Raw genomic sequence first — 27,936 nt, forward strand, 5'->3', positions numbered from 1 at the left:
GTTTGTGGGACTGTTGGGACTTGGGAATGACGGGGCCTGAGGATCCGGATGCGATGCAGTTCGTTTGTTGCACAATGCGTTTTGCTTGAGCTTCGAGCTGCAGATTTTGTATGAGCGCTTGTTACTGGTGAAGCAGTACTCTTTTGCTTTACGTTTGTGTTAATTCAGCGGCTGTTCAACCAACACAGGAGGATCACGCCTACTCACGTGCCTCTGGTCTTTCTTGCCGTGGCCTCAGATCGGATCCCCGTAGAAATTCGGCCGGAGCCAGATCTTCGCCATACTGTAGATCCCAAGACAGCAAGAGAACAATGGACAGACATAGGTCGTGGCCTGTGATGACTTTAATTAAAACCTGGTACCATACTTATGCCACATTATGCAACAAAGCAAACCCATGACTGATGCCGCCCGTGTCAGGTTATGCCGGCAGCGGTTGTCGTGCTGGCAAGATCAACATAAAGAAGTACGGCAGCGGATCAGACACATCCGAAGCACGTGCAAACATGAGAAGAATAAACACGGGAGATCGAGAAGGCACCGAACACTCACGGAGAAGTGGAAAACTCACCTTACCTTTTAACTGCGAATTGGCGACGAAAGAAGACTTGTAACATCATTCACATGATCGACACGCAACAATCAATTTCTAACGTAATAGTACATAGGAACATACAACCTTCTTTCCCGATTAGATGCCTTCTTCGTTGGGCTTTACCTCCGATCAGATACACAGATTCTTATTGTTTCTCAGACGTTGAATAATGGGGCAGGCGCAAGCACAGTAAGCTGCAGCTGCTGCACTGTGATCTCGAAACACATTGGACGCCATGGCAGTCATTGGCAGCTACGCATAGTGACACCCAGCAGGAGGATACTGTTTTACAGACGTAAGCTCGTCGCAGGAAGCAAAGCATGCAACTCAGGTGTTCCCGCCCTATGCCCTATCGAGTGAAGGCCGCTGAGTCTCGCTCTTGCTCTACCGTGATGCCAGGGCTGAGCCCATCTTGCATCTGCTGTCCAGACACCTGTTCCCAGCACACAAACGTTACATCTATGAAAGAACTAAGTAGAGACATTTTGAAGGTTCAAACTCAGGATATGGATCACTGATCACATGGTGATATTTCTAGTGTTGTGAACACAGAAATACACACTACATGATGATGTTTCTAGTGTTGTCAATGTTTTGTCAGCAACAGAGATATACATACAATCATAGTACCATGTGAAGAAAAAATATGCTGGTTGCCCAATACATCATTAGAAAAGGCAGGAACAGCTTACCTGTGCCTGCAAAGATGACAATGGCTGCTGCTGTTGGTCTTGTGGCATATATGGTTGCGGTTGAGACAACCTGTAGTATGGCTCTTTCAGTTCAAGTTTGGCTGTGGATGTCTGCAGGATGCCGCCTTGCTCTGCACCCACACCCCACATTTTGGCTTCCAGAAAGAATCGAAAGAGCACAAGAACCATGAGCTTCAAAAGTTCAAATGCAAAAGATCAAGGAATGGTAAGAAAAGAAGAAACTGATGGCCAACCTGACATTGTTAAGTATATTGTGTAGCTTTGCGCACTGTGGGCCACCAGATGAAGGCGGCCTGTTATTTCTTGCCCAGCCATAACATATAATGGCTGAGAAAGTACGCATCGCAGTTGGTACCAGTGAGTCGTAGGGGAGCCTGGAGCAGTGGTAAGCCATCTTTGCACAGTGCTACATTATAAATACCAGATCTTTAATCCAAAAATACTTATACACCGATTGAAGAAGGTATAAGAAGGACAAATACTGCAATACTGGACCTAGAATATTAACAGGCCAAAATATGCTGACATAGTACTGACCTCCCGTCAAACAATACATCAAACCAACAAGCTAGCCCGTGTACCCTAGTGCCAACAGAGGATACAAAACTCAGAGGAATATCAATCTCGTAAAGGTCCTCTTCCTGAAAAAGAAACATAATGATGCCACATTTTGCACAAACCAAAATAATTTCTAGAAAAATGGCATGTAAGTTCAATATCATCTCCAGGAGTATATCTCTACCTTCAGGCTAGTAAAATCAAGTGGATGATATGTAGGTGGAGAGACCAATAATCTTGGATCAAATGCATCCACCACAGGCTGCAGAAGAGTTGCAGAAACATTTACATTTGTCAGCATGGAACACTCGCTTTGCTCGACAGCACTCATTCATGGGTCATATACTTAGTACACAAATAATACTGTAACAGCCACATTAGAATGCCATGTTTGAACAGCAGCACAAGAACATCAGAGAACAGAAAGAAACATAAAAGAAATAGCCAGAGATCTGTTTGTTTCAGTCAGATAAACTGGGAGATCCATCAGAAACAGAGCGTGGTTAATGTTAGTAATTCACTGGACAGAAACAGAATGTAGAACATTTGAGCAGTTCAGTTGTTACAATATTGTTTCATTGTTTCTGAAGTGTCTAAATAAATAATATATGTAGTGTATAATAGTAAGATCCAACCAGAAATGAGGTAAGGATCTGAAGCACCTCTAATTCCCAAAGATGAAGACAAAACCAGGGATCAAATACAGATACTCCCTCCGTCCCATATTAAGTGACTCAAATTGGCCCAAATATGGATGTATCTATGCCTAAAAAGTGTCTAGATACGATAATAGAAAGTCACTTAATATGTGACGGAGGAAGTAGAAGTACCAAATGAAACAATTTGCTGTGAGACTCTATAAGACGATGTATTTCAGGGTAACTACAGAGCAGAATGGCACATGCCAACAGAGGTAGCTGTAGTATTACAGAGAACATAATCGCCTATTTTAACTACCAATTTACCATGACACAAGTTGAAATGCAAACAAAAGGCTAACTGGTAAGATCAAATAGTAGTGACCTGTGAAAAATATCCATCAAACGCTGAACCATGCAATGGTGTGAGATCAACACCAAAAAAGTTATGCTGCTGCCAAAAGAGAGCCTGCAAGTACATACGGCTGAAAAATAAGATTTGTGGAAACAAGAGAGTCCTCGAATATAATGACAGACTTGCACCAAGTGATAAAAATGAATACAGACAGAAAGCAAGTCATGAAAAGATGGTAGTTAGTATAGTAGTCCAATCTCAGAACTACGTTGCTTCGCTATATTAGCTTTGCATCAAATTTAAGTTGACATGACATCAAACTTTTAAGCTCAAGGGTGTCAATACATCCTATCACACAGCAGCAGCATGACATAAAACATGGACAAGCAAAGGATTCTTGTCTGGTTGGCTCCAGGCCTTAATATCTACCTGTTAAAACCTATAACATAGATGCAGATGTCCAAATATGCAGGACAGGACTTTAGGCTTGATCAAGCCAGTACCCCTACCTAGAAAGTATTGCCCATGTTCAATGGGCCGCTCCACAGCTCTCCTATATACAAAAGAATGAGCGCGGAAGAATCATAACATGCACTATTCCATCTTATACTATGTATAAACAATAGCACAAAACTAAGAACACCGCGAAAGCAGAACTCTGTAATAACGCCTTTAATCCAGTAAAGAAATACAGTAAACATAAAGCTTCACAGAAAGCACTCGATAACAACAATGCAAGAAAAACTAGCAAATGACAGTACCTTGTTTGCCATTTCAACATAAAGGTATTCATCGGAAAATGGAGCCATATGAATCCTAGAAAATATTGAAGCTGTCAGCAGTAGTAACTTTGAAATGAATTTCAAGAATAGTGTGGATGAGCTCATTGTTCTAAACATATTGGGCGGAGCCAAACTATTTGTAAAGTTGTAAGACCATTTAACTCCACAATTGCACATAATTTAAACATATTCCAATCCACCAACGAATGTATCAGAACTTCCAAAATAACATCATTGAATGCTCCCGCAAAAAAGAATATAATTTCAATGTGAAGTTCTATTGGTGTATGATAATATAGGAATTTGCATGCCATTAAACAGAATGCCTATGCAATGTGATCCATTGTTTCATTTTGCCAAAAAATTACTGGTACTGTCAACTAGCATACACAAAATTACCAGCAAGCCTTACAAGATACACACATCATTGGGCATCACTGAAGCAACCAAATGATGGAGTCCTTCTCTAAGCACGTTCAGAAAATATGCGCTTTGGTCATTTGGTACTTTGTTTCTCGTCGTATAACATATGTTCTCAAAATTTACAAATGTATTTGATGGTTCCACTCAATGAGCAAGGCATGTATCAGGGCAATATGTTGTGAAGATTGCATGTAAGTCAATACAAAAGAATCAACCTCAAAACCTGATCATAAGCTGGGCAGCAATGCAGGTCCGGAGAGTCTCAGAACCCCACTTAGCCCAAGCACGAAAACTTTGTTTTGTATTTCTTTTCCAAATCAAAATTTTATATTTTCAAAATTATATTCCAGAGTCCAGACACTAGTATTTTTATTTTATTGTTTCGCATTGCCAAAATTCTGTCCCAATCACGGAAAAATTGGGCTCATGCATAGGTGAAAAAGGATCTCCTAGCCTCCTAGGAAGGATGATCGGGAAAATATAAACTTCACCTTTGATATGGATAAAACAGCCTGTTAGCATATGCCTCAAGAAATGCTAAAGCACAAGAAATAATAATGTATAGTTGGAAGATATATAGCCAAACAGAATAACTGGACATACTTACTAATTACTATCCAGAATGATTCAAATAATTATTCAGAAGAAACATACCTTCCTGTTGTTGGGAACATTTTACCACCCGGAGCAAGGAATCTGTCCCTAGCTATAACATAGGACTCCAGCATCCTCTCATTCACCAAAAGGGTTCCTACAAAACATTATAGTATCAGTAAGAATTACAGGTCTCGCCAAAATCAACTAACCTCATCATTATATCATTCCTTAAAAAATGAGTACATAGAAAATGTTGTAACACAAACATTGCAAAATGCAAACTAGAAACTTTCAGCAACAAACAATTGGCCAGACCAAAACTTGATAGCTGGAACATTTAATCACTCTATGGGCCTATCAACTGAATCAATGTTCCAAATTTCTAAAAAACTGATAAATCAAACATACAGCTAGGACCCTGTCTTCAAAAAATAGTCTGCCTGATTAGTTTGAAGGCACAATGCACTCCGGAACGTACAGTTCAGAGCAAACAAGGGCAGAGAAAAAACAGCACAAGGGCTAACATGTAATGTAATGACTATCCATGCTGCAGAATTGCTACAAATCAGCAGTTCAGCCAACCCCACCCCTACATGCAGTGTGTAGTGGTCCTCCTTAAGTTGTACCATGCTTGAATGGAACGGAGGAGCAGCTATAACTCTATTCAGAAGCCTAATATAAATAAGTGGCAGATAAATATATTTGAATCCTGAACGATATATTGGCCCGATGTATAGAAGATTGAGCACATACTTATAATAGTTTAATAAATAAAGGCTCCGTACAAAAATCAGATGTTGTGCTTTGGCTTTCCAGTATTCAACTATTTGATAGACACAATCAATGGTGTCTAATGCAAGTACTGCCACCTATAATCCTACCAGCTGGCCATTACTAACCCAAAGATCGGTTGCAAAGAGTAACACTTTCAATTGAGAGATCGTCTATTGATACATGTTGTAATAGGCTAAACAAATGACACTGAAAACTAGTAATACTTTGTCATCATCACCTGGCACGCGTTTGAAATTTCAAATGTAGTAACTTATATTACATTAATAATACATAGTGCATAGAACATCAGTGGAACATATGCAGGCCTAGGTACATAGATTAACAAAAGGATAGAATACTCCTGAGAACTTAACAGAGACTCATACCCATAGGCTCGGAAATCAGTATATCAGCTTTCACTGGAAGTTCAACATCTTCAACTTTGCCTTTGATGATCTATTTAAGAGAGTGGAGTCCACAGTTTCAGACAAGCATCAAAGAAAGGTAACCAAAGTAACCATCCCATCCAACCGACACCAAATATACCGTGATTCGCTGTCCGAGAGATGGGTTCCCGGAAATAAGCCGTTGAGCATGTTCGACCATTTCAGATGCCTCAACTGCATAGACATGTTTGGCACCAGCCTGACATAACATACCAAACAACACCTGTTATGTAATATCAGACACACAAAGTAAAAGAACCCTCAAGAAGTTTTAAGCACACCTGTGCAGCAAATAATGAAAGAATGCCGCTACCAGCTCCAACATCAACCACAATCCGACCCTCAAAGTCAGATCTGTTCTCCATTACAGCAGCATAGTATGTTCCTAGAGCGAAAGAATGCGCACTTGTTACATTTTCGCAAAGGCAAGTTGCATGCTATGTTGATAACAGAATCAAATAACAGTGGACAGTTCAAAATGCAGGCTGACATTTCTCAACATGCGGTCAAATATCTAATGTTAGATAGAGATACTAACCTGTCCTCACAAAATCTTGTAACATATTTTGCTGATGTAACAGCTGGCCATAGTAGTGGAAATACATTTGTGCTGATGATGCCTCAATTTTTGTATCAAATTTACTTTTACAGACTGTTATCGATCCATTCTCCAAGGGTTCACCTGTCATATAAGCAGCAATATATTGAAAATAAGAATCTACAGATTGCAGCTATTTTCCATCAAAGAGTAAAGGAAATTTTTTATTCTGTGTCATCTCTGCTGGTATAAGAGATAAACAAGTGACTGTTGTTTCTTGATGGCCACACAGAACCAATATCTACCAAAGAGGTACATACTTTTAATACATCTTCTCCAGACAGGCAAAAACACATGCTGTGGAATTAGTCATGTACGTTCTACTTTGATTCGTTAAATTACAGGTAATTCTCCGATAGAACCGGATGGGCAGAGATAAATCATAAAAGGGTGGCAGTTCTTTTATTTTTGCGAGAAAATAGGGTGGTAGTTCTAAGAGTGCATTCGAACAGGGGAGTGAGGGGCATCATCAGATTAGGCACAATTATAGTTATTCAATTTGCACGGAAATGATAGTTTTCGAATGGTAAAGTTAGAATATGCGTTGTAAAGTATGTAGAATAAAAGCCACTTGTATTTCATGGCAATTGTTGAGACTTGTTATATAGTACAGCAGATGGAGATATATATAACTGACAGCATGTATGAGACTCAAAGAACTAACATTGAGAAAGATGGCTGGGGAAATAATGCAACAAACATGCGACTTAAATTATCTGAAACAAGAATTGAAAGGACAAACCATCTTTTCCACTAATCATTCGTTGTTTCCATCGTTGAAAAGCTAGAGAGAAGGCTTTGCTCTCAGCTTCTGTCCTAAGAACAACCTTAATTGCTCTTGAAAATAACTTCTGCCTCAAAGAATTGAAAGTTAACATGAAGCATTTAGTATGTACTACAAGAAAGTTTCAATGTACAGGGCCAAAGAATGATCAACAATTTATGATATTAGCTTGCATTAAAGAAATTTAGTAAGTTATCAAGAGGGTAGCAACACTGAGGTGATACACATCAGGGGATCCATATTGACAAAGCAACTTTTTCAAAGTTGGCTCTATTTAGGGTACATAGCACGGTAATCTTTTGCAAACAGGAATAAGGTGTCAAGAGTGTTGTTATCCACACAACTTGAAGCTACATTAAAGTAAATTTAGAACAGGCATGCTTAGATAGTTAGATGTACTGATTAAGTCATGAATAAAATAAAATAAAATAAAATGTGCCAAAAATACTGTTCCAAAATACAAGACGCAATGCAATCTGACACGCCCACGTCATGTTACAGAACTAGTATTTCCATGCAGTACATCAAAATTAAACAATTCTCCATTCAAGCATTTTTTTTTACGAAATCAATTGTTCGTCCGTACCAAAAAAATTTGTTCGTCACCACTGTACCTCAGTACTATCTCCGAAGTCCTACCCTGCAAAACCCTACTGAAATGGGAGAACTGACTACACTACATATTCACATCTGGTCCGCAAAACGAAAACAGAAAATGAACTAGAACCCTATGAAGCAACTGAAGAGTACCTCCTCGACGCCGCTCTTAGCCTCCGTCTCGCCGCTCACGCACAGCCACTCCGTCCGCCCCAGCTTGAATATCTGCGAATCCCAAAAAACCAAGTCACTCCCCAGACGCATAGCAATGACACGCACCACCCCTCCCAGAAACCACGCGAACTCGAGGACGAACTGACACACAGCCAGGCTCGGCAAATACAACATCCACGACTCCCCCCCCCCCCCCCACCCCCCCCAAAAATAACCGAGATCACGGCGCGTTACCTGCGCGACGGCGAGGTCGATCTCGACCGCCTGCTCAGCTCCGGTCCTGGCGAGCCTGAGGCGCGCAGCCGCCGCCCCGTCCCCGCTGAACACGGCCGTACCGCCGCCGGGCTCCTGCGCGGCGGCGGCGGCGGCGTTGACGTCGGCGAAGGAGACGTTGGGGAACTGGTCCGGCGACGCCATTGGGTCAGAGATCCGCCCAGGGCTCCGCGCGACGCGGCGGAGGAGGAGCAGGAGGAAGGGGGGCTAGCTAGGGTTTTGCGGGGGCTCTCGTGGAGAGCTGCTCGGGGGTTTTTACGGCTCGTGGCCTTTTTTTTTCCTCTTTTTACCCCGTCTCGTTTGCGGCGGGTTTTAATTCCGGTGGAGACGACGCGCCCCGCCGCCAGAGCCAGCCACGTCGACGCCTACGGGTTCATTCGAAAGACGTTACACTGACAAACTGAGCCCGTTGCTCCGGTAGGATCTCTGGGACCCAGTATCAGTGAGTCCTGTTAACCCCTCCCCGGGTGCGCCGTAGCAGCAGGAAAGAGTTAAAGCAAAGCCGCCGGCCGGAGGGGCGTACGGTACGGCTGTGTGTGACGTGAGTGTTCTTTACTGGAGAGACAGCTGTGTGCGACTGGGCGGTGGGACCTACTATACCAGTGTTCTGTCAAGGGAGCCAGGTCCCTGATTTCATTTGGCCTCAAAAAAGAAAAAGGTCCCTGATTTCATTAACGAAATGGACAAAGGTTCTCACGGCAAAACGAGAGGTTCCTAGGATGTTTACCTGAAGATGTCTCATCCTTGCACATACATTTCAGAATTTCCTGGAAATGAACACGGCTACCTATGGGGAGAGACCATCGATCTCACGGTATCACTCATCATCTCCATGATTGGCTGATCGAACAGACAATTGGTAAATTTCAAGTGTCTGGCAAGCTGCTGTCTTTTCTCCTACTCTTTCTGACCGAAATTAATTGTCAAATATTACATATATTTAGATTTTTTTATTCATAAATACATCTGTATTTGAATAAATTTGAGATAAGTAATACCGGTCGAAGGGAGTACGAAGAATTGTGTACATGTTAATTATTTCCTGCGACTTGCTCGGGTTTAATTCGTGGCTGCCATGTCCTCCTTGGATCCCAGCCCCAGGTCAAGAGCTCCCATGTCTCCCAATACGTAGTGGCGAGCCAGTACATGTACAGGAGACACAGCTACGTACGTCGTGCACCGCCTTTTGCTAGGGGAGTACTGTCTGCAACAGCTGGTTAGTTGGCTACCAGCAGCATTGTTTCCAACTGCATTCATGGTCGTTTCGGGCATAGTGAAACCTTGAAACAAATGAGAGTGCTTAATTGTTCCTTCTCTCTGGCGCAAATACGATGGAAATGGTAGCGACAACTCTCGAAGTTCCCGGACGTAGCTATCATCATGGTAATTAAGCGGAGAGGAAAACATCAACTTAACAGACAGAGTTTTATTGGCCTGGCCAGTAGAGATGACCATATCATTCTTCTGGCCAATCAAACGGGTAAATGGAGAATGCGTGTATAGAAGAAAACCACATCCAGAAACACCACCTTAATTAAACTCAAATGTACTCTCCCCGTTAACTGCTCGTATAACATCAAAAGGCATCAACCAATCCAATAATCTCATACATACATATATAGTTACATCGATCGTAAACACACAGCGGCAATCACAGCAGCAGAAGCAGAAGAAGAGAAACAAAATGGGAAGATCAAATCCGTGGTGGCAAAAGGAGATAGATTGCCGGTCAGTCGCGGCACTGCGTGATGGCGGAGCAGCCGCGCTGGTAAGGATTGGCCTCGGCGCCGGGCTGGCAGTTGTAGTAGGACGCGCCCTGCCGCGAGCACGGCACGCTGTCCGCGAACAGCGCGCTGTAGCTGATGTAACCCATCAGCAGGCTGGCGGCGCCCGCGGTGCTGCTGCTGTTGTCCTCCTGCAGCCACCGCCGCCTCTCGCCGAAGTCTCCGCCGGCGGCGCTCGCGTGGGCGGCGGCGAAGAGACCCACGGCCAGCACGAGGACAAGGAGAAGGGGCAGAGGCAGAGCACGCGGCGCCATGGTGGTGGATCGGGTCGTTTTTCTTTGCTGGATCGACGTGCGAGGGGCTATGGATTTGGGGGAGTCTGGGGATGGAGGGATGGACGCTACGGGGTTTTTAAACGCGGCGGGGGGCTCTTGTTTGCTGTCGCTGGGGTGGGGTTCCACTACTACGGTTTCTGGCGTGGAGGGATGCTCGGATTTGCAGGTTGCGACTGGGGCATTTTCGTTTTCCATTTTCAAATGCAAAGCGACAACAACAACAGAGTTCCTATCTACGGAGTAAGAATTTCGGTTTCACCAGCTCCTCAAGATGTTGTTGCTTGTTGATGCTCGGATTTACAGGTTGCAACCGAAAATTAGATCACGATCAAGACAGGGTTCAAATGCGCAAAGCTAAGTTTCGTAGTGGCGGGCGACTGACCGGCTTGTGTGGTCACAGCTTGCTCCGGTGTTGCTAGCAGATCTTTTTGGCTTTCTATTCCTGCGTAACAGAGTTCCTATTTTTCTCGAGAAAAAAACATGCACAAAAATGATCTAAGAATTCGAGTTCTCTTGTTTGCCTATGAATATTCTCAACCAGAGAGATCGTGAGGTTATGATTTTTTGGGACAATGATCAGTTTTATTGATTCCTAAAAGAAAGCTACGGTGGATCGGTACGACCGGAACAAACATAACCGACGAAGACCTTTCATAAAAGTAAAAGCTCCACGATCATCCTTTGAAGCCAATCCTTAGAGATCCACCTTTTACTTCTTGATGTTCATCAATGTATCTGATGACTGAAGCCACGTTGCACGAGCTGAACTGATCTCATAGTTTTGAAAAACTGCATGAGCTGACCATCTCAAAAAGAAGATTGTTGAATGCATCGTGGGCGGAGAAGCACCCTCACATGACAAGCCGTGAAACCGTTGCTTCAGAAGTTAACTGATAAGATGGAAAAGACTAAAAAATACGAAAAAACATGGAATGGATGTGGCATCTACAATATGATGAGGACGAAACTAGTATGATATTTATCTAGACGCCGCTGCCGCAATCAAGGACACAAAAATCTAACGAAAAAGTAATAAAACTATATGGCAAACTTTGAGCCGTAGTTCCACCGCATCTCGGTGTTAGATCGGCTGAGTGACAAGGAGGGACCGCCGGAGTTCTAAGATTCCTTCAAAATAGGTTTTTGCACGCCGAGTTATTAGGTCCCACGTGTGTATGTAGTGCATTTTTTCCTTTTTTTTCTCATTCACGAGTGAATGACAATGCTGACCATACTCTTTTTTCCGAGAAAATGCTGACCAAAATAATTATGGCCCAATAACTACAGCAAAAAAGAAACCGAAAAGCCGGACAAACCCCATTGACCTCCTAGAAAGGCCCAATGGACCCAACACTCCAAAAGAACGGCCTTAAATTCTAAACAAGGCCTCTAGGGTTTATGAAAGTATAAATTCCCCTTAAAAAAAATCCCCAGCTGTAAAATCCAATTCTGACCACCGCGTGTGATCTCTTTCATGCTCATCGCAGCGCCGTCGCAACCGCAGCACCCGTCTCCTCCTTCCTTAGATCGGAGGTACACCGTGATTTCCCCGTCCTCACTCCATTGCCTGTATTGGTAGTCTCCTGCCCGTTGTTAAATGCACGTCAGTTCGCCGCTAATCTACGCAGATTCCTTCCTATGTTCGGCGTCGATTTCGTTGTCCTTCACAAAATCCGTGTTCTACTATTGCAGCAATCGTTAGAATTGTTTATGTGCGATTGTCTAGTTTACTTTCCATGAATGATGAATCTACTCGTGATTTTGTCGCGAGAAGATGTGATTGGAGAGATGGGATTTTTGGGTGTACTTTTTTGAAGTATTTATGTTTGTTTAGTGGCTGTTGTAGTTGTATTCTTGTGGATTGCTGTCGAATTTGCTAAACACGGATACATTGTTGATCTCAACTACTTCCTCACGTATACTATTAAAACTTAAAATATTGTTGGGCTGGTTTGGTGCTGGGGCATTGCTATGATGAATTATTAGTCAAACCAAGAATTTGGGGTACACAAAATACGCCTCACATAAAGAAACGGGTGGGAGTATTCTTTGGCGGTGTTCATATGCGGATTGACTTTGACCTGTCAAAACAAGCAGTTTCAATTCACAGCTGGAGACGCTAGTGTTATGAACTATCATGGTGGTTGCGTAGTCAAAAAAATAAATACCAAAACGGTAGCCAGTTAAAAATGGTTCTAGAAAACCGTTTATGGAACGCCGCTAATCTTCTTCATACAATAGCATCCTTGGTGGTTAGTTTCACTGCTAAATATGTATATGTTTCTTTGATGACCAGCAGTAGTGTTCCGGTATCCCTCCAGTTGCAGCCATGCAGAACGAGGAGGGAAAGATGGTGGATCTCTATGTCCCCAGGAAGTGGTACGTGTAGTCGTGTTCTTGCTAAAATGCTGTGGCATGGCAACCTTTCTGATGCTTGAGTTGTACTGGTTCTCGCAGCTCTGCCACGAACAGGATCATAACTGCCAAGGACCATGCTTCTGTCCAGATCAACATCGGGCATGTGGATGAGAATGGACTGTATGATGGCCGTTTCACCACTTTTGCTCTCTCTGGATTTGTCCGTGGCCAGGTGCTTTACCCCTGTTATTCTGACACCAGTCATTTGTTTTAAAGCACATTGTGTGAAGGATCCAGATTCTCTCTGTTCACTTCTGAATGTTTTATGAAATGGGTGGGTTTTCAGTTTATTATTTTTGTGAGGAGATCGGTGGGGTGAAACTGTTAGTGTTTAGCCACTCAAAATGAAGGTTCATTAATTTATTTGCTCGAGGATGTATTTTATCTACAGCTGTACATACGTGATACAATTCGAGATTATCCAGAAGCAACACCATTCTGGCTAGCATTTTAAAATTGTTCATGGGTATTGGTAACCCTGTTAACATCTGAGTTACATATACAGAAACGCTTGATCAGTTGTGCATGGGTATTGGTAATAACTTGGCTGTTCCAAAACGGTTTTATTTTCTACTTAGTAATCCTATGGTGAATTTGTTCCCTTTTAGAATACTTCTCTGGTTGCATGTCGGCTAAGATTGATATTCTTGTGGCTACTCAGAATGATGATAATTGGTAATTTGATTAAGCATGCCTTGAGATCTTAGTTGTTACATGATTGTTGATGCAACCCTGTCTGTGGTTCTTATAAAGCTATACCATCTTGTTTGCAGGGTGATGCGGATGGTGCTTTGGACAGGCTCTGGCAGCAGAAGAAGGCTGAGCTCAAGCAGTAGGAGTCCCGCTTGGGATATTTTGCTAGAATAGGTCCTTATGAAGCCGTAATAAACTTTATTTGAGGAATCTGTTATAGTTGTTTATGCCTTGCGTATGAATGGTCCATGTTGGCTATGATGAAACCTTACTTGAAGAATCAGTTATGATTGACCTTTGATTACAAATTGTCTATGTTTCTATGATGAAAGTTCTATGATGCAATCCTTCCTGAGAATATGGCTGATTTCTGAACTGCGTTTAAGCCATTTTTTAACCCCTGGTCTGTCATTGAGTTGCTGTACTTGCTTTCTCTAGTTTCATGCCGCCTGAAGCTGGATAAACTTGTCAGATTTAGCCAGATGTGGTGTAGAAGGTGTTTTACAGATTAAATCACTTTCAAAAACAAATGGGAAGATTAGTGTGTAGGTGGGAAGATAACTCTTGCATTCTGTAGCCAGCAACCGGTGGCTTATTCCAAACATGAATAAATCCACATACTTGTTTGGCAAAAGAAATTTATGAATTTTTTTTCTTGAACAAATGTCATATTTCAATTTTTTTTGTCAATCTTAAAGAACAAATCTGCAAATAGAGCTTACTATTTCTTATTCATGATAGAGAGTTAAGAGTTACTGTGGGACAGGTCAAATGAGTTCAGTTTGATTTGTTGAGGGGACCTACTGTATTCCATCAGCATTTTGAAAAACAGAAAGCTGACAGGAAACAATAAGCTAAATTTAGAACACAAAACAAAATCTTCGACTTCTAAATGAACAGGAGAAGAAATGGGTGTACTGAAGTTGTCCTGGAGAGAAATTCACATAATTTTAATTTTTCTAGATGTTCTCTCCATGTTTCATCTAGGATCAGTAGCAAAGTAAGGTGCTAACTGTAGGGGACATGAGTACTCTTAGGTGTGTAGCACAAGGTTGCCATCATCAACCACCCAAGTCTGAGTCTCACTTGTACCTTCATTACAGAAGTGTGTAGGAATGTTGAAGAAAGGTCCAACCATGTGCGCAAAATTCAGGTTGCGACTATAGGTGCTCTCCTACTTAGCAGTGGATGGTGATGCTGTAGTTCTTTCCTTGATGTCCCCCACCAATCCACCATCCTACTCCAAAGAGAAGCTACTGGGCTACTGGCCCAGGTCAGGGAGGGAGCAAGCATGAGAAGTCCAGGTCCCTACTGTTCCTGATGGAAAGAAGGGACACCAAAGGCAAGCATTTCCCAAAAGCACAGTGCATTCCCCCAAGCATGCCCACACCTCCATCATGAAAGTGCCCCCTCTCGTGCCTCCCTCTCCCATTTCCTTATGGTGGTATGTATGATTGATCCAATTAACCTGATTTTATGTTTTTGCCATAGTTTCTACAATTCTTGATTTGTAAACACCTGGAGCCTTTGTGCACTGTTTCTCTAACTGGATTTAGCTGTGATGTTTTTCTTGAAAAACTTTTTAAGAGTCATGGAGATTAGACATAGATATTTTGTAGACGTTGGCTTTAGGACGATGTTGACTTGAGTGATTTATGTTGGAGAACAAATATACGGAAAGATTTGTTCCTTTTTACTTTTGGGGTGAAGACCACTTTCTTGCTTAATGTCGCGCCCACCAACTGTTTGGTAAAATGACAAAACTGCCAAACCATGTAGGTGTTTACATCTGTTAGTACTAGTTCATTTCTTGCACACGTCCTTATTGTGTTCATGGTAGATGCGGGCTTGCCGCTCATCTGATCAATTTCTTTTGTCAAGTGAGAAGGCGAGGACATCTCACAAGGACGAGGATCAGGAAGGGCAAGGGTATATTAGATGGAAAAGGTCATGAGAGACCGAATACCTTGTCTTTTTCATTAAGCATTTCAACTTTAGGAAAGAATCTGTGCAATGTTTCCCTTTCCCTGTACGTAGTTAATGGATGGGGAGTAAGGAACCACCATAGGGACTGCACCATATGCGGCGAGCATCCGCAAACTGTAACAGCACAGCCTTTATCCTGAATTGACTAGAGAATATCACAAACATCCACGATGCCTGCGTATTGTTACGTACACGGTTCCATCGACACCACCTTTTGGAATAGGCTACCGTATGGTACGGGCATCTCACTTCTGTGAGAGGTTCTTGAGTCGAGAGAAATATATTATGGATTTTTCCATCACTTCAGTTGTATCAATAACCTTTCTAGTCATGTACACATGTTTAAGTTAGAGAATGCAGCTAATTGAGCACATACATAGGCAATTTGACCTTTTTATTGTTGACTGATCGTTGGTTGCTTCAAGTTGGCCTTGCCTGTAGTATTTCATTTGGTTTTTGATTATGGCCAAATGTTTTATTGGCTAAATGGAGCTGAGGACCTAGTTAATTTTGGTCCCTTGGAAGTACTAATTCTGATATAACTTGCAAAACACAGTTAAGCATATAATTCTTTTGATTATGGCGTAGCTGCACATCCTGGTGTTTTGGACTATACATGAAGCATTCAGATGCTGATACAACTTTTCAAGAATATTTTTGAAGCGGAGACAATGCGTTTTTATCTTTGTTGCTTCCTACTGTACTGTGCTGCTTGGTTGCGTGCGATCCCATACCATGGCTGTTCATGATATGTATTCCTCAGGTGCATTATTGTTAACTTTAGCGTGGTTAACTGATTATCCTTGTCTCTTCATGTGCACCTTTTGCCTCACAATCTTGTTGAGTGGTTTTTCACTGGGACATTGTTTGCCTGTATGTTCGATTTGTTGTTGACGGTAGCTCCATGCTCAGTTTCCTACGATATTGACTTGAAAAAGTCCACAGATATTTTGCAATGATGCTCAGTTCCGTGGGATTTTCTGACGCATCAATGTTGTTTTTAATGCTTTCTGTTTTCTCTTTGTGTTCACAATATATGAGAGCCTTAATATTTTGCACAACTCATGCAGGGATCTGGTAACTAATTGTAATTTTTCATGTGCAGTCAGATCATCTCCACTCTCACTCCCGAAGAGTCTGTTCAGCAGTCTGCTACAATGAATATATTACTGTTTGAAACTTTTGGGTCTCGTACCAGGTTATCATGCCCCCAGACAACATTAATTGCCTGTTTTAAACTGCCATCTTTAGAGGTTTTATCTAAGTATTTGTGTGGTTCTTGACCTTCGATTTTCTGATTAAATAGGTACAAATGAGGAGACATCATGGTACTAATTACCTATACAAGTAAGATATTATCCCAATCATTTAATACTTCATACAAAAAGATGAACCATAGGGCACATTTTCACCATAGGGCACATAGAGATTAGCAAAAGACTGTACTCTTGGTTGACCAATATGCCTTCTTTTTTACTTATATTTTACAACATTTGCAACCATACGGTCATGCATATTGGTCAACTAAGTGTACAGTCTTTTGATAATCACTATGTGTCAAGTATGTTCTTGATTGCTAGTATGTATATATACTTCAATACTAGTACATGTGTATTACATGGTTTCGTCAAGGAAAAGGAGATGTGGTTCGTAAAGGTACATAATAAAAAAACAGGTGGAGTTGCATTTCACAAGACAAAACGGGGTAATGTATAGTGGAGCACGCGCAAGAACAATTATAGTGGGAGTTCCAGAAATAATAAAACATATTGCCATGTCCTGAAAGATAATAAGTGGATCATCTTACATGGCTATATGGGATGCACTTTCTAATTGGCCAAGAATCTCTCTTGTAAAGTGGAAATATTAAGTAGATATGCTTCTTAGATGGCACTATCACATTATATAAAGGGCAAACAAGCTCCAGAAGTTTAATACTTTGAGCAGCTGCCCCCCTCTTTAACTTAAGGTCCATTTCTAGTTCTTCTTTTGCTTGTGTTATGGACAAGAATAAGCTAGGGTACAAGAGAAGTGATGCTCTTCAAGAGCTTGAGATGCTGACAGTGAATGCCAAAGAAGCCCAAGAGCTCATACTGACAAAAATCCTCGAGAGGAATCAGGCTAGTGAGTACTTGAGCAAATTCATGAATGGATCCACAAACATTTCCACCTTCAATAGAAACGTTCCAGTAGTGACATATGATGTGGTCCAGCCCTACATTGCGAGAATCTCAACTGGTGAGGATTCTTCAATCATATGTGGAGACAGAATTGTAGAACTGCTAAGAAGGTGCGCTCTAATCCTGCTACTCTCGTAAGTTAGCATTTTCGCTTATGTATGTTAGAGATAGTAAGAACCAGCTTATATTTTTGTTAGAAATTTGCCACACCCTACTTCTTCTTGGCATTGATGGAAGTGTCTTGTGTCATAAAAGGGCTAATATGATGGAATAGGTATTATTGCTACTTGTTAGGCTGGATTTAGTTACTGCAAGGTTTCCATTCGAGATTTACTAAGTAAATTGGTTGCTTTCAGCATGTTCCAGTTCGAATTGACAAAACAAACTAGCTTGATAAGGTTGCAAGTTATACTGATCCCATGAAAGCTGTTATCATGTGTAACTGGTAAGGACTTATGTGGAGGGATATGTACAGATGAGAATGTTAGGTTGTGCCAATCCTCATGTGGTTACAAAATTTGACAGCCCCGCAAGGTTCATGGAACTACTCTGTTTTCTGTTCTTAAAAGCCCATATATCTATAAAGGTTCTTATGCCTCAGCTTATTAGATGCATGTCAGTTCTTTGACATGACTATACCCGTGAGGCTGTGGACTGATGCTTCAAGCATCGCTTGCTGATACATGCTGAACACACAGATAATTTTTCTTTGTGGTTCTCACATTTCAAGAGCCCGTTAAGCTATGTGACTTTAACAATGATAAGTTATTTAAGTGTCAATATGGTTGCTATATGGATGGGACCTCTCTTGAGATTCAGATAGTTTATTCACCCATAAGGAGTAGTAAGCTAGTTTGAAGTTTTTGAACTATCCCCTCTAGACAGTATGAGTGCCCATTATACTAAATACTAATGGTTTGCTATCTCCTCGACCATGCCATTGTTTTCTTTTGCCAATGATAGCTACCGCTTGTGGATTGTTCCGTTCCCGGACATTTCTGTGAACATATCCTATCAATAGTAGATTATATTGTTTGGAGCTCACCGAATGAGCTTCTATCTCCTTAAATCTCCCCATGGAAGGATGGAAATAGACTAGTAAAACATTTTCTTTTCTGACACACAGAAAAGTTGGGCATTTTTTGCATCAAGACAGATGAAAGGAATGGAAAATCATTACTTGCACAGCTCAATGAACCCCACATAACATAGTTAACAAAAGAGTGCCTCCCAGGAAGATGCAAAGTGGCCAGCAAACCAAGCATGCTTCTCTGGGAAAGGCCGTAATGTTTTATCCATGCTCCTTAATTTATCGCTCTTTGCTGTCAAAACGTGCTATTATTAGTAGTTTTTACTATTTATTTGGTGATCATGCCTAAGATTTTTAACCATCATTAACTTACAGTTCTGGAACTTCTCGGGGTGAGCCAAGATTGATGCCGGCCATCTCTGAGGATCTTGACCGTCGAACCTACCTCTATAGTCTGCTGATGCCTATAATGAACAAGTAAGTTTTTGTTTTTTATGCAACTTTTGTGGCACGTAACATATTGACTGTTAAATGCAGTTAGTTCTGGTATTTCTCAACTTCTTGCAGTTAACTACTTATGAAGATAATTTGACTTGGTATGATATACCTGTATTTTGGACATAACGCCCAGGCACCCTACATGTCTTGACTCTTGAGTTACTTTCATTGCTTTCTTTCCTGGCTATATTCATATGTAATAAATAGACTGCCACACATGTGTGTATGTTTATAGGCATATTAAGAGTTTGTGGTCGATTTACTTGTTGGTTCAATCTGCAGGTATGTATCGGGCCTTGGTGAGGGGAAAGCCATGTATCTTCTCTTTGTGAAAGCTGAAACGCTGACGGATTCTGGCATTCCGGTTCGATCAGTCCTCACTAGCTATTACAAGAGTCCTCACTTCCTGCACCGCAAACATGACCTGTACAACAACTACACCAGTCCTGATGAGGTTATTCTTTGCCCTGACAGCCAACAGAGTATGTATTGCCAGTTGCTCTGTGGCCTCATTGAACGACATCACGTCCTCCGCCTCGGGGCAGTCTTTGCCTCAGCGTTCCTTCGTTCCATCAGCTTTCTTGAGCAGCACTGGCGTGACCTTGTTAACGACATACGGATTGGTAAACTCAATTCAAATGTCACGAACAATGCGTGTCGTTTGGCCATGGTGGGCTTTCTTGCATTGCCAAACCCGGAGCTAGCTGATGAGCTCGAGGAAATATGCAGCTGTGGGCCATGGAAGGGGATTCTAGGCAGGCTATGGCCTAATGTCAAGTACATCGAAGCTGTTCTTACTGGCACAATGGCACAATACATCCCTATGCTGGAGTTCTATAGTGGTGGTAGGATTCCCTTGGTATGCACCATGTACGCTTCCTCGGAGAGCTATTTTGGTGTCAATCTGAGGCCATTGTGTAACCCAACCGACGTGTCTTACACCATCCTCCCAAACATGGCCTACTTTGAGTTCATACCTTTGGAGGATGGCCTCAGAGTGACGGATGATGAGGATGTGGTGGAGAATGATAAGCTTGTCAGCCTGGTGGATGTCAAGGTCGGATGCTACTATGAGCTTGTGGTTACCACATTTTCTGGTAAGAACATCTCCTGCCAATATCCTACATAGCAGAAATTTGTTTGGAGTAAGCATATATGTATAGGTAAACCGAGAACCAGATCAACTTTTTCTCCAGAATATGTTTGAGCGTGATTTATGCTTGTGTAATATGATATTTGACCACTGTACAGTCAAACCTCACTTTTCCGAACACTATCTGTTGAAGCTCTTGTTTTGGCTTAAAGATTCCTTCTTAACTACAACCAGAATGATTGTTGTGAATTGAAATTAGGAAACTGGCAGCTATTGTGTCGCGGTACATGAGAGAGTAGAAAAAAATCAATTTAAAGATCAATGCTTGGCACACGGTAAACATTACCAATAGGCTGCTAGCAAGGAAATAAAACTGCATGTACATGTGTGTCATGAAGTTCGTTTTTTGGCCCAGGTCTTTACAGGTACAGGGTTGGCGATGTTCTTCAGGTCACAGGCTTCTACAACTGTGCACCGCAGTTCAAATTCATCTGCCGGAGGAACGTCATCCTCAGCATCGACTCCGACAAGACCAACGAGGAGGATCTCCACAACAGTGTCACCCGTGCCAAGAAAATCCTGGAGGATCGAAACTACATCCTCCTCGAGTACACCAGCTACGCAGACACCTCCACCGTCCCTGGCCACTATGTGCTCTTCTGGGAGATCAAGTCCACATGCGAAGGCGGGGCGCCTCTCGATGCGCAGCTCCTCGAGAGCTGCTGCACCGCTGTCGAGGAGTCGCTCGACTACATCTACAGGCGCTGCAGAGCCCATGACAAGTCAGTAGGCCCCCTGGAGATACGGCTGGTTGAGGCCGGTGCGTTCGATGCTCTGATGGATCTGTTGGTTAGTCAAGGGAGCTCCATCAACCAGTACAAGACACCAAGGTGCATAGAGTCTGGTCTTGCCCTGAAGGTGCTCAACTCCAAGGTCATTGCTTCTTTCTTCAGTCCCCGGGATCCTCAATGGACTATGTAAACATTTCAGGTAAAAACAGCAGCAACAATGCTTTATCGGTACACGTTTTCAATCTAAGTAATCTACTGAAAAGGAGGAGCATTTATATTCTCGGGATCGGTATGCATTATATGTATGGTTCTGAAGTTCCTACGTCCAATTTGTTCTGTTAGATTCTTCAGGCTAAGCACAGCCACCTCCATATGCATAGTTAACATTGCACAAAACGAAAAAGGGAATCCTTGGTACTCCCTCTGTCTCGTATTAAGTGCCGAAATATTACATGTATCAAACAGCTTGGTAGTTTTACACCGAGCAACTTATCTGAATTTTCTTGTGCACATCCTTGCAGGGTTTACGAGAGCAGAGAGCTTCAATTTCAGTCTGATCATACCAACCGTGCTGCTTGGATGAGAGCATTTCTGCTGGCTTAGCTTTTCTTGGAGAATCATTAGCTTGTTTGTTTTACCATGGTACTATGATTGTTGATCTGAAGTCTGAACTGAACGGTGGTATGTTCCTGTTGCGATGTTGTTACTATAATTGTTCTACATAAACGTAATACAGTGGCCTCTTCCAGATCCTGAGTTGGTAAAAAAATACAGATCTTTTTCAATTCAAAGATTTCCATGGAAAATTTGGAGGATCACAATCCTTATGAAATTTTCATATATGGCCTATCTGGATCATATTATTGGGGTTGTCAAAACCCATGCAATGCATTTTATTTGGACCCCAGTCCATGAAAAAAGTAACATGCGGTCAGATCCCGTTCTTTCTTTTTTTTCCCTTTCATAGAATTCTCCCTGTCTCTACATTCACCTAATTTCTGCAAAATTATTGTGTTCTGTAAACCATACAAATGCACTGTTGCAATCAATCTTGTGTTTTAAAAACCTTTAGGAACTTGTACCACCTGCCATTCCCTCCAAAGAGGCCCTAAGAGCATCTTCAGCAGTAGCCCTATATCAAGGCCCCTATATGTTGTTTAGGTGCTGTCCTAGATTTTTTTGAGCCCCTACTTTAACTTGATCTTCAGCAGCAGCCCTTATATTTCAGCCCCTACTTCCTTTGACCATCATTTTCATACGAACTCTACTTGTACATGTAGTTTGACCACACAATAATTCAAACATATATGATTCAACCGCATAGAATTCGGCTGGGGGACGAAGGAGGTGAGAGACGGGCTGGAGGCTGCGGTGCTGCTGGGGTCGAGGGGATGCAGCGGCACGGGAGTCGACGGGGGCGGAGCTGGGGTCGAGGGGAGACGGCGGAGTTGGGGTCGAGGGCGGCGACGGCTGCGGTCGACGGGGGCGGCGTTGGGTCGAGGAGGGCGGCGCTGCGTGGGGGCGAGGGCGGCGGCGTTGCAGGAGATCGAGGACGGCGGCGCTGCGTGGGGGCGAGGGCGGTGGCCCTGCGCGAGATCGAGGCAGGGGGCTTGGCGGGAAAAATGGCGGGAGAAGCAGACGCGCGCAGGAGGAAGTAGACCGCGCGAGAGGAGAGAGAGAGCGATAAAAAGAGAGATACGGGCCTCGTAGGGACCCCCAGGAATGAGAGTCATAGGTGTGTTTCTAGGCCTTTCTATTTTAGAGACCCAAGTAGGGAGCCTGCTGAAGACGATTTTTGGCTTCCGCCCCTAAAAATTGAGTAGGGACCTTGTTTAGGAGCTCTGCTGAAGATGTTTTAAGATGTCTGATTAGGCTAGCATTCTTGGTATTGGCTCAGGACTCAGACTGGACCGATGGACTGGGCACATTCGAGGTCAGATTAATTGGCCCAGTATTCTTCGACCGGTCGGATACGTACATTGATATTGACATGGACACAAACTGTAACAACAAATATACCCTGGTCAAAAAAAGAATCTTGCATTAGTTGCAGATACTCCATGCTATAACATGATGCTCACTCCTCAAACTTTCCAGCCACGGCAATCATGGCTCCCGTTCCGGTTCCAAGCCAATCGAGGCTAATATAATTTGCTTCTGACTTTAGTGCTAACACACGATCGACAAGCGAAAGTTCAGGGGGTATCAAAGATCAGATACTAGCTAGTAGCTACCGATAGCATAATGGAGATTATGGATGGACCTACTGCCCAAAGGAGATCTCTCTTTCCCTTTCCTTTTCCCAGATGGAGCTTTGCTAATATCATCACACTCACGTCCTACACACCATGTGTCAGCTTTGAGACTTTCTTTACAATCCCCCTGCCTGTAAGTAAAGCCATCGCCGGTGGCTGTGGGCGCGTGCCCCCTTCTCGAATTCGATCGATCTGTCCATCGAGCACTAAGTTCCATATCAAGCTCGGATCTATGTTATCTTTCATCTGTAGCAGTACTAAGTGTACTGATCATTGCCCTGCACATTTTGCGTATCACTTGGCCTGGCTTAACTAATTGCTCCACTGCACGGCTGCAACAGCTCGCTGTACTTTTCCATCAAGATCGGAGTACGGATCGGTTTGCTTGGCACATGCGTAGGATAGCTAAGCTCAGGTTTCCACAAGGTTCGCTAGTTAGTGTTAGCCGGGTGAGAGATTATGTACCAATTAGTGGCAATTAACAGCAAGCAGCAACAAATGATGGACTCGTTTCATTGTGGCAGAGGCAGGCACATGTCGGGTAGTAAAGCCGTGCTGATGGCCACGACTTGGGGTAATAAGGATCCGTTTCTGTGTTGCAACGCAAGTGCCAAAGTGTGCAGGTTGGCAGCAGGTTGCATGACCATGTAGCTAGAGACATGCGGCTGGGAGATGGCGAAATGATCCCGAATTTCAATTACATCTCTGCAATTGGATTAAACAAATTTGTTCAGATGAAATTGGATTTATAAACAGTTTCAGGCCGTGACATTGCAAAGAAGGACACGAATCCTGTCATACGCTTGGAAAGCAAAGCTAGAAATGGCCAAGCAAACTGCAGGGGGCAGGGAAATCCGCTTGCCGTGTGGAATTAACGAACAAAGCTCGATCCCGACCGATCAAATACCACCTAATCCCAACAAGGAAGAAATGAAAATGCGGCACAGGTACAACAACTCTGTTGGAGGATGGACGCTCGAATTTAACACGAGCAGAGGAGTGCGTCAGAGCAGAGGCTCAGAAGCAGACATGGACGGCATCAATGCGCATCCCATCCATCCTCTGCGCCGGGCAAGGCATTGAATCCCCCCGATCATAGACGCTCCTCTTCGCCGCCGTCCGTCCTGGATCGATCGTTTCGTCACGATGATGGTACGCACGTTGGCACCTGCACAACTGCAGTGGCACCAGCATCGGTACGGTGTGCCGCTCTGCGTTGTTTTCACTCGCAAAGAGCCATGCGCAAGAGAACAAATCCGTACGCCGCCTGCCCTGAATCCCTGAACACGAGCGCCATCAATTCATTCACCCGTGGACTTGGCCGCCGCCGGTAGTACAACGTTACGACGCAGGCATGTTTACAGTTTACTCGATCCACGAAAGAGATCCAGGAGCTGCTCGATCTACTGCGGTCAAAGGCGCGCGCGCGCTCGGTCCCAGGTGCTTCAGTCGTTTCTTTGTGGTCTGGACATTTGCGGCGCCACGATCTATCCGAGAGCCGAGAGACGGGAACGGGCACGGGCTCCTTCTCTGCGGTGCTGCACGCTGCCACGCTGCGTGCGCCGCATGGCATGTACACTGGCTGGCTTTTGTGCGTATGCTAGATTCCCACAGCATTGTTGACCGGAGGCGATTGACTTGACCTGACCCGGTCGAGCTGCCGCTGCCGCACCTCGTACGGCTCCCAAATCCAATACTACTACGTAGGAATGTATATATTTTGATGGCAGGGCACACAGACCGCGTGTGATTTAACTTGAACTAAAATAGCGAGGAAGCATATGTTTTGATGGCAGGACACACAGACCGCGTGTGATTCTATCGTATTCTTTCTTCTTTTTTTACCCGGAAAGCGTGGATCAGGGCCACGAGAGCCCCTTGTGATGCACGGCAACCGTAGAGCTGCTTGCTTGTTTGTTTGTACATGATTCTTCATTCCGGACGACGCTGCTTCTGTGCTCGTCCTAGCACTATGAAACTAGCACGAGTACGACTGTAGGAGAACTGGTGGTGTACTGGAGTACACACCCCCTACCGGTACGCCTCCTACGGTCGCGGTTACGGCAAACAGTCGCACGTACAGGCAGGCTCCATCAATTACCTAGAGTACTACGGCAAACAGCCGCACGGGCTACTACATTTACGCCTCCTGGAGTTTCAAAATGCGTGTACTACATGCTGCGCTCCGCTCCCAGGCCCAAGTTTGAATTTTTTTTTTTAACCGGAGCACCAAGGATTCAATCTACGAAGAGAATTGTCCAGTTAATTGAACGGAAAACCGTAACAAACGTTCATGGCGCAATAAAAAAGACCGCACACAGGACATCCTGGCCGACCTGGCCACCCACACTCACTTCACGCGTTACCGAAAGAAAGCTGCTGTCGAGATTGCACGCAGAAGCCATTGTCATCACACAAACACTCCTCCTGAGCTGGCGACTCCGACTCCCTCCACCAGCGCCCACGAACAGGCCCCAACTCCAGTCGCCCAATCTCGTGTCGGCCCATTCCAAACAGTCGACCACCATGCTAGACCAAGAGGCGCGATTCTGATGGTGAGCTTCAAAGGTGCAAAATGCAAGGCTTGCATCAAACAGAACACCCACCGACCGGACCACCCATCACCAAGTCATCGTCATCACACATCACTCCTCTGAGCTGGCGACTATGACTTCCCAACGACGAAGCAAAAAACCGACAGTGGAGAGTTGCCGAACACGCCGGACAGGGCAGACTACCAAGACCATCGCCGCAACCCAAACTCTTCTCAACATCGTCGTCGCAGCCGCAAAAGACGCCAACGAACCTTGCGCAACCCCACAGCCATTGGTCCCACGGCCGTTGCAAACTCCAAAAGGGACGCCACCAAGGAGGAAATCGACGCAGAGAGCGCCGCCATCGCTGATCCATGCCACTGAATCTGAGGTTTCCCCCGGAGCTCGAAACAGAAAGGCCATTGCAACGATGCCTCCAAGGAGGTGAACGACGCCCCCTGTCGCGTTGCCATCGTCGGCCCCTACCAAGGTCGGAGCATGGCTTTCGCCGAGACCTGTTCCACTCCACACACCAGCGGCCAACCCGACCTGCAACACGGCTACACACGCCCACGGAGGAGTGGCGCCACAAGCCATAGCCACAGAGGTCGCCCAACACGCAGATGCCAAACCTCCTCGAAAACTGCAAGAACAGTGGAAGGAAGCAGCCAGCAACGCGAGTTGGGAAGACAGAGAGCACATCCAGCAAAGTAGACGACCCGCCGTCTGCCGCCACGCCAAAAGCAAGGCCAACCACCCACACATCACCACCACCGCCGGCAGCAGGCCCATCCGGGCTCGATCCGTCCGGATCCAGCCCAACCGATGAGCACAGCCGCTGGATCTACGCTACCGAAGCACCTCCAAGCCGTCGGAGGGCAGCACCGGCCGCCGCGCCCGTAGGGGCCACCGCGACCACCGCTGCTCTGCAGGCCTCCATGCCTCCAGCCGTGGACCGCCGCGCGCTCGCGCCTCCCCGCGCCCGCCAACAGCCGTCGCCGCCCGACCGTGGCCGCATCGCGAGCACCCCGCCGCCGCCGTCCGCCATACGGGCTTCGCCCGACGTCATCATCCGACGACGGTGAGGGAGAGGGGAGCTCGAGGAGGGTGGGCGGTGGTGGCGGCTAGGGTTCCGCCCGAGCCGCCCCTGGGAGCCACGCGAGCGTGGGGAGTTTTTGTCCGGTAAAAAAATCCCCCAAGCTTGAAAATCACCACCAGGTTAATCTCACACATTTGCATGCAGGTATTGTACTTCTCGAAAACAATAAAAGAAAATGACATAAACATGCAGCCGAGAGTTAGCCAGCAACTCCGAGCTGAACATTTGATCCAGATTAATCCATGTGCATATTCATATACTAGCACACTGTTCCATGTATGGCGAGATGCACAAAAGTACAACTGATGGACAAACAAACAAGCCAAAGGCCCCTGGTTTAACAACACTATTAGGACGACCGCTAGTACACTAATTAAACAGCTTCATACCCTACTGCTACTGCCGCTGCCGCTGGTACTAAATTAAGCAGCTTCAGGCCCTACTGATTTGACCACCACCAGCACCACGGGTGTTGCATCATTACGGAGCACTCCCCTAATCAAATCAAGGAGAGTGTACCACAAAAGCAAAGCAAGCATGAATCATCATTGCATTAGTACTCCTCCTCCATGTGGACCAACAGCTCCATGAACCCATACTTTAGTTTTGCAGGACAAATGGACAATCATGCTATCGGGGGAAAAGAAAAAGGCCCTGTGATCCAACATGCCAGCTTAAATTAGCTGATCTCTCTGTTCTTTACCCCGAAGCGACCCCACTTCACTCACCGAGTCACTGATCGCGCTATCACGTTTAAGCCAGGCATCACTGTCTTACCAGCTGACCAAACCTGCTTAATCATCAGCAACCAAATCCAGACTGCCCAATTCCTACACAAAGTTCTCATCTTTGTGAGATTTTGCAGAGGATTTACTCAGCATGGAAACAACGCTTGTGTAAGTTTCTTTCTTCTTATCAAACAGCTCAATCCATGGGTCAAAATTTAGTTTTCCAAACCGATGCTACTCCCTCCTCCTACTATACCAGGCGTTC

General features: G+C 44.4%; 4 protein-coding genes across 10 annotated transcripts; 2 read left to right on the forward strand and 2 right to left on the reverse strand.

Annotated features, from left to right (window-relative positions):
- Positions 1 to 556: 556 nt before the first annotated feature.
- LOC100836224 (probable histone-arginine methyltransferase CARM1) lies at positions 557 to 8,596 on the reverse strand. Of its 2 annotated transcripts, none has more exons than XM_014897617.2 (15): positions 8,269 to 8,596; positions 8,014 to 8,085; positions 7,222 to 7,327; positions 6,420 to 6,563; positions 6,163 to 6,266; positions 5,982 to 6,080; positions 5,822 to 5,891; positions 4,719 to 4,815; positions 3,621 to 3,675; positions 2,890 to 2,973; positions 2,051 to 2,128; positions 1,846 to 1,949; positions 1,542 to 1,714; positions 1,288 to 1,442; positions 557 to 1,028 (listed from the first exon to the last, which is right to left on the reverse strand). In XM_014897617.2, exons 1-15 carry the CDS (start codon positions 8,449 to 8,451, stop codon positions 945 to 947), a joined length of 1,608 nt encoding a protein of 535 aa, XP_014753103.1. In that variant the 5' UTR covers positions 8,452 to 8,596; the 3' UTR covers positions 557 to 944. The 2 variants fall into 2 exon arrangements, with proteins under 2 accessions (XP_014753103.1, XP_003562471.1); XM_003562423.3 differs by having other exon boundaries at positions 7,222 to 7,330.
- Positions 8,597 to 9,713: 1,117 nt separating this feature from the next.
- LOC100838739 (rapid alkalinization factor 23) lies at positions 9,714 to 10,427 on the reverse strand. Its single transcript, XM_003559766.4, has one exon. It carries the CDS (start codon positions 10,343 to 10,345, stop codon positions 10,037 to 10,039), a length of 309 nt encoding a protein of 102 aa, XP_003559814.1. The 5' UTR covers positions 10,346 to 10,427; the 3' UTR covers positions 9,714 to 10,036.
- Positions 10,428 to 11,751: 1,324 nt separating this feature from the next.
- On the forward strand, positions 11,752 to 13,835 carry LOC100837758 (40S ribosomal protein S21). 2 transcript variants are annotated; one of them, XM_010235847.3, is made up of 4 exons: positions 11,752 to 11,899; positions 12,663 to 12,745; positions 12,824 to 12,956; positions 13,558 to 13,835. In XM_010235847.3, the coding sequence occupies exons 2-4, from the start codon at positions 12,696 to 12,698 to the stop codon at positions 13,618 to 13,620; spliced, it is 246 nt and encodes an 81-aa protein (XP_010234149.1). In that variant the 5' UTR covers positions 11,752 to 11,899; positions 12,663 to 12,695; the 3' UTR covers positions 13,621 to 13,835. The 2 variants fall into 2 exon arrangements, with proteins under 2 accessions (XP_010234149.1, XP_003562476.1); XM_003562428.4 differs by having other exon boundaries at positions 12,666 to 12,745.
- A 195-nt stretch (positions 13,836 to 14,030) lies between these two features.
- Positions 14,031 to 21,846, forward strand: LOC100839043 (probable indole-3-acetic acid-amido synthetase GH3.11). 5 transcript variants are annotated; one of them, XM_003559767.4, is made up of 8 exons: positions 14,031 to 14,921; positions 16,569 to 16,661; positions 16,770 to 16,810; positions 17,445 to 17,753; positions 19,049 to 19,150; positions 19,454 to 20,268; positions 20,680 to 21,254; positions 21,577 to 21,846. In XM_003559767.4, exons 3-7 carry the CDS (start codon positions 16,776 to 16,778, stop codon positions 21,243 to 21,245), a joined length of 1,827 nt encoding a protein of 608 aa, XP_003559815.2. In that variant the 5' UTR covers positions 14,031 to 14,921; positions 16,569 to 16,661; positions 16,770 to 16,775; the 3' UTR covers positions 21,246 to 21,254; positions 21,577 to 21,846. The 5 variants fall into 5 exon arrangements, with proteins under 5 accessions (XP_003559815.2, XP_014754855.1, XP_024313668.1 ...); XM_024457900.1 differs by lacking the exon at positions 14,031 to 14,921 and adding an exon at positions 14,956 to 15,424; XM_014899369.2 differs by lacking the exon at positions 17,445 to 17,753 and having other exon boundaries at positions 14,032 to 14,921.
- The last annotated feature ends 6,090 nt before the right edge of the window (positions 21,847 to 27,936 follow it).

This window comes from Brachypodium distachyon, chromosome 1, assembly GCF_000005505.3.
Source record: "Brachypodium distachyon strain Bd21 chromosome 1, Brachypodium_distachyon_v3.0, whole genome shotgun sequence".
Classification (NCBI taxonomy): domain Eukaryota; kingdom Viridiplantae; phylum Streptophyta; class Magnoliopsida; order Poales; family Poaceae; genus Brachypodium; species Brachypodium distachyon.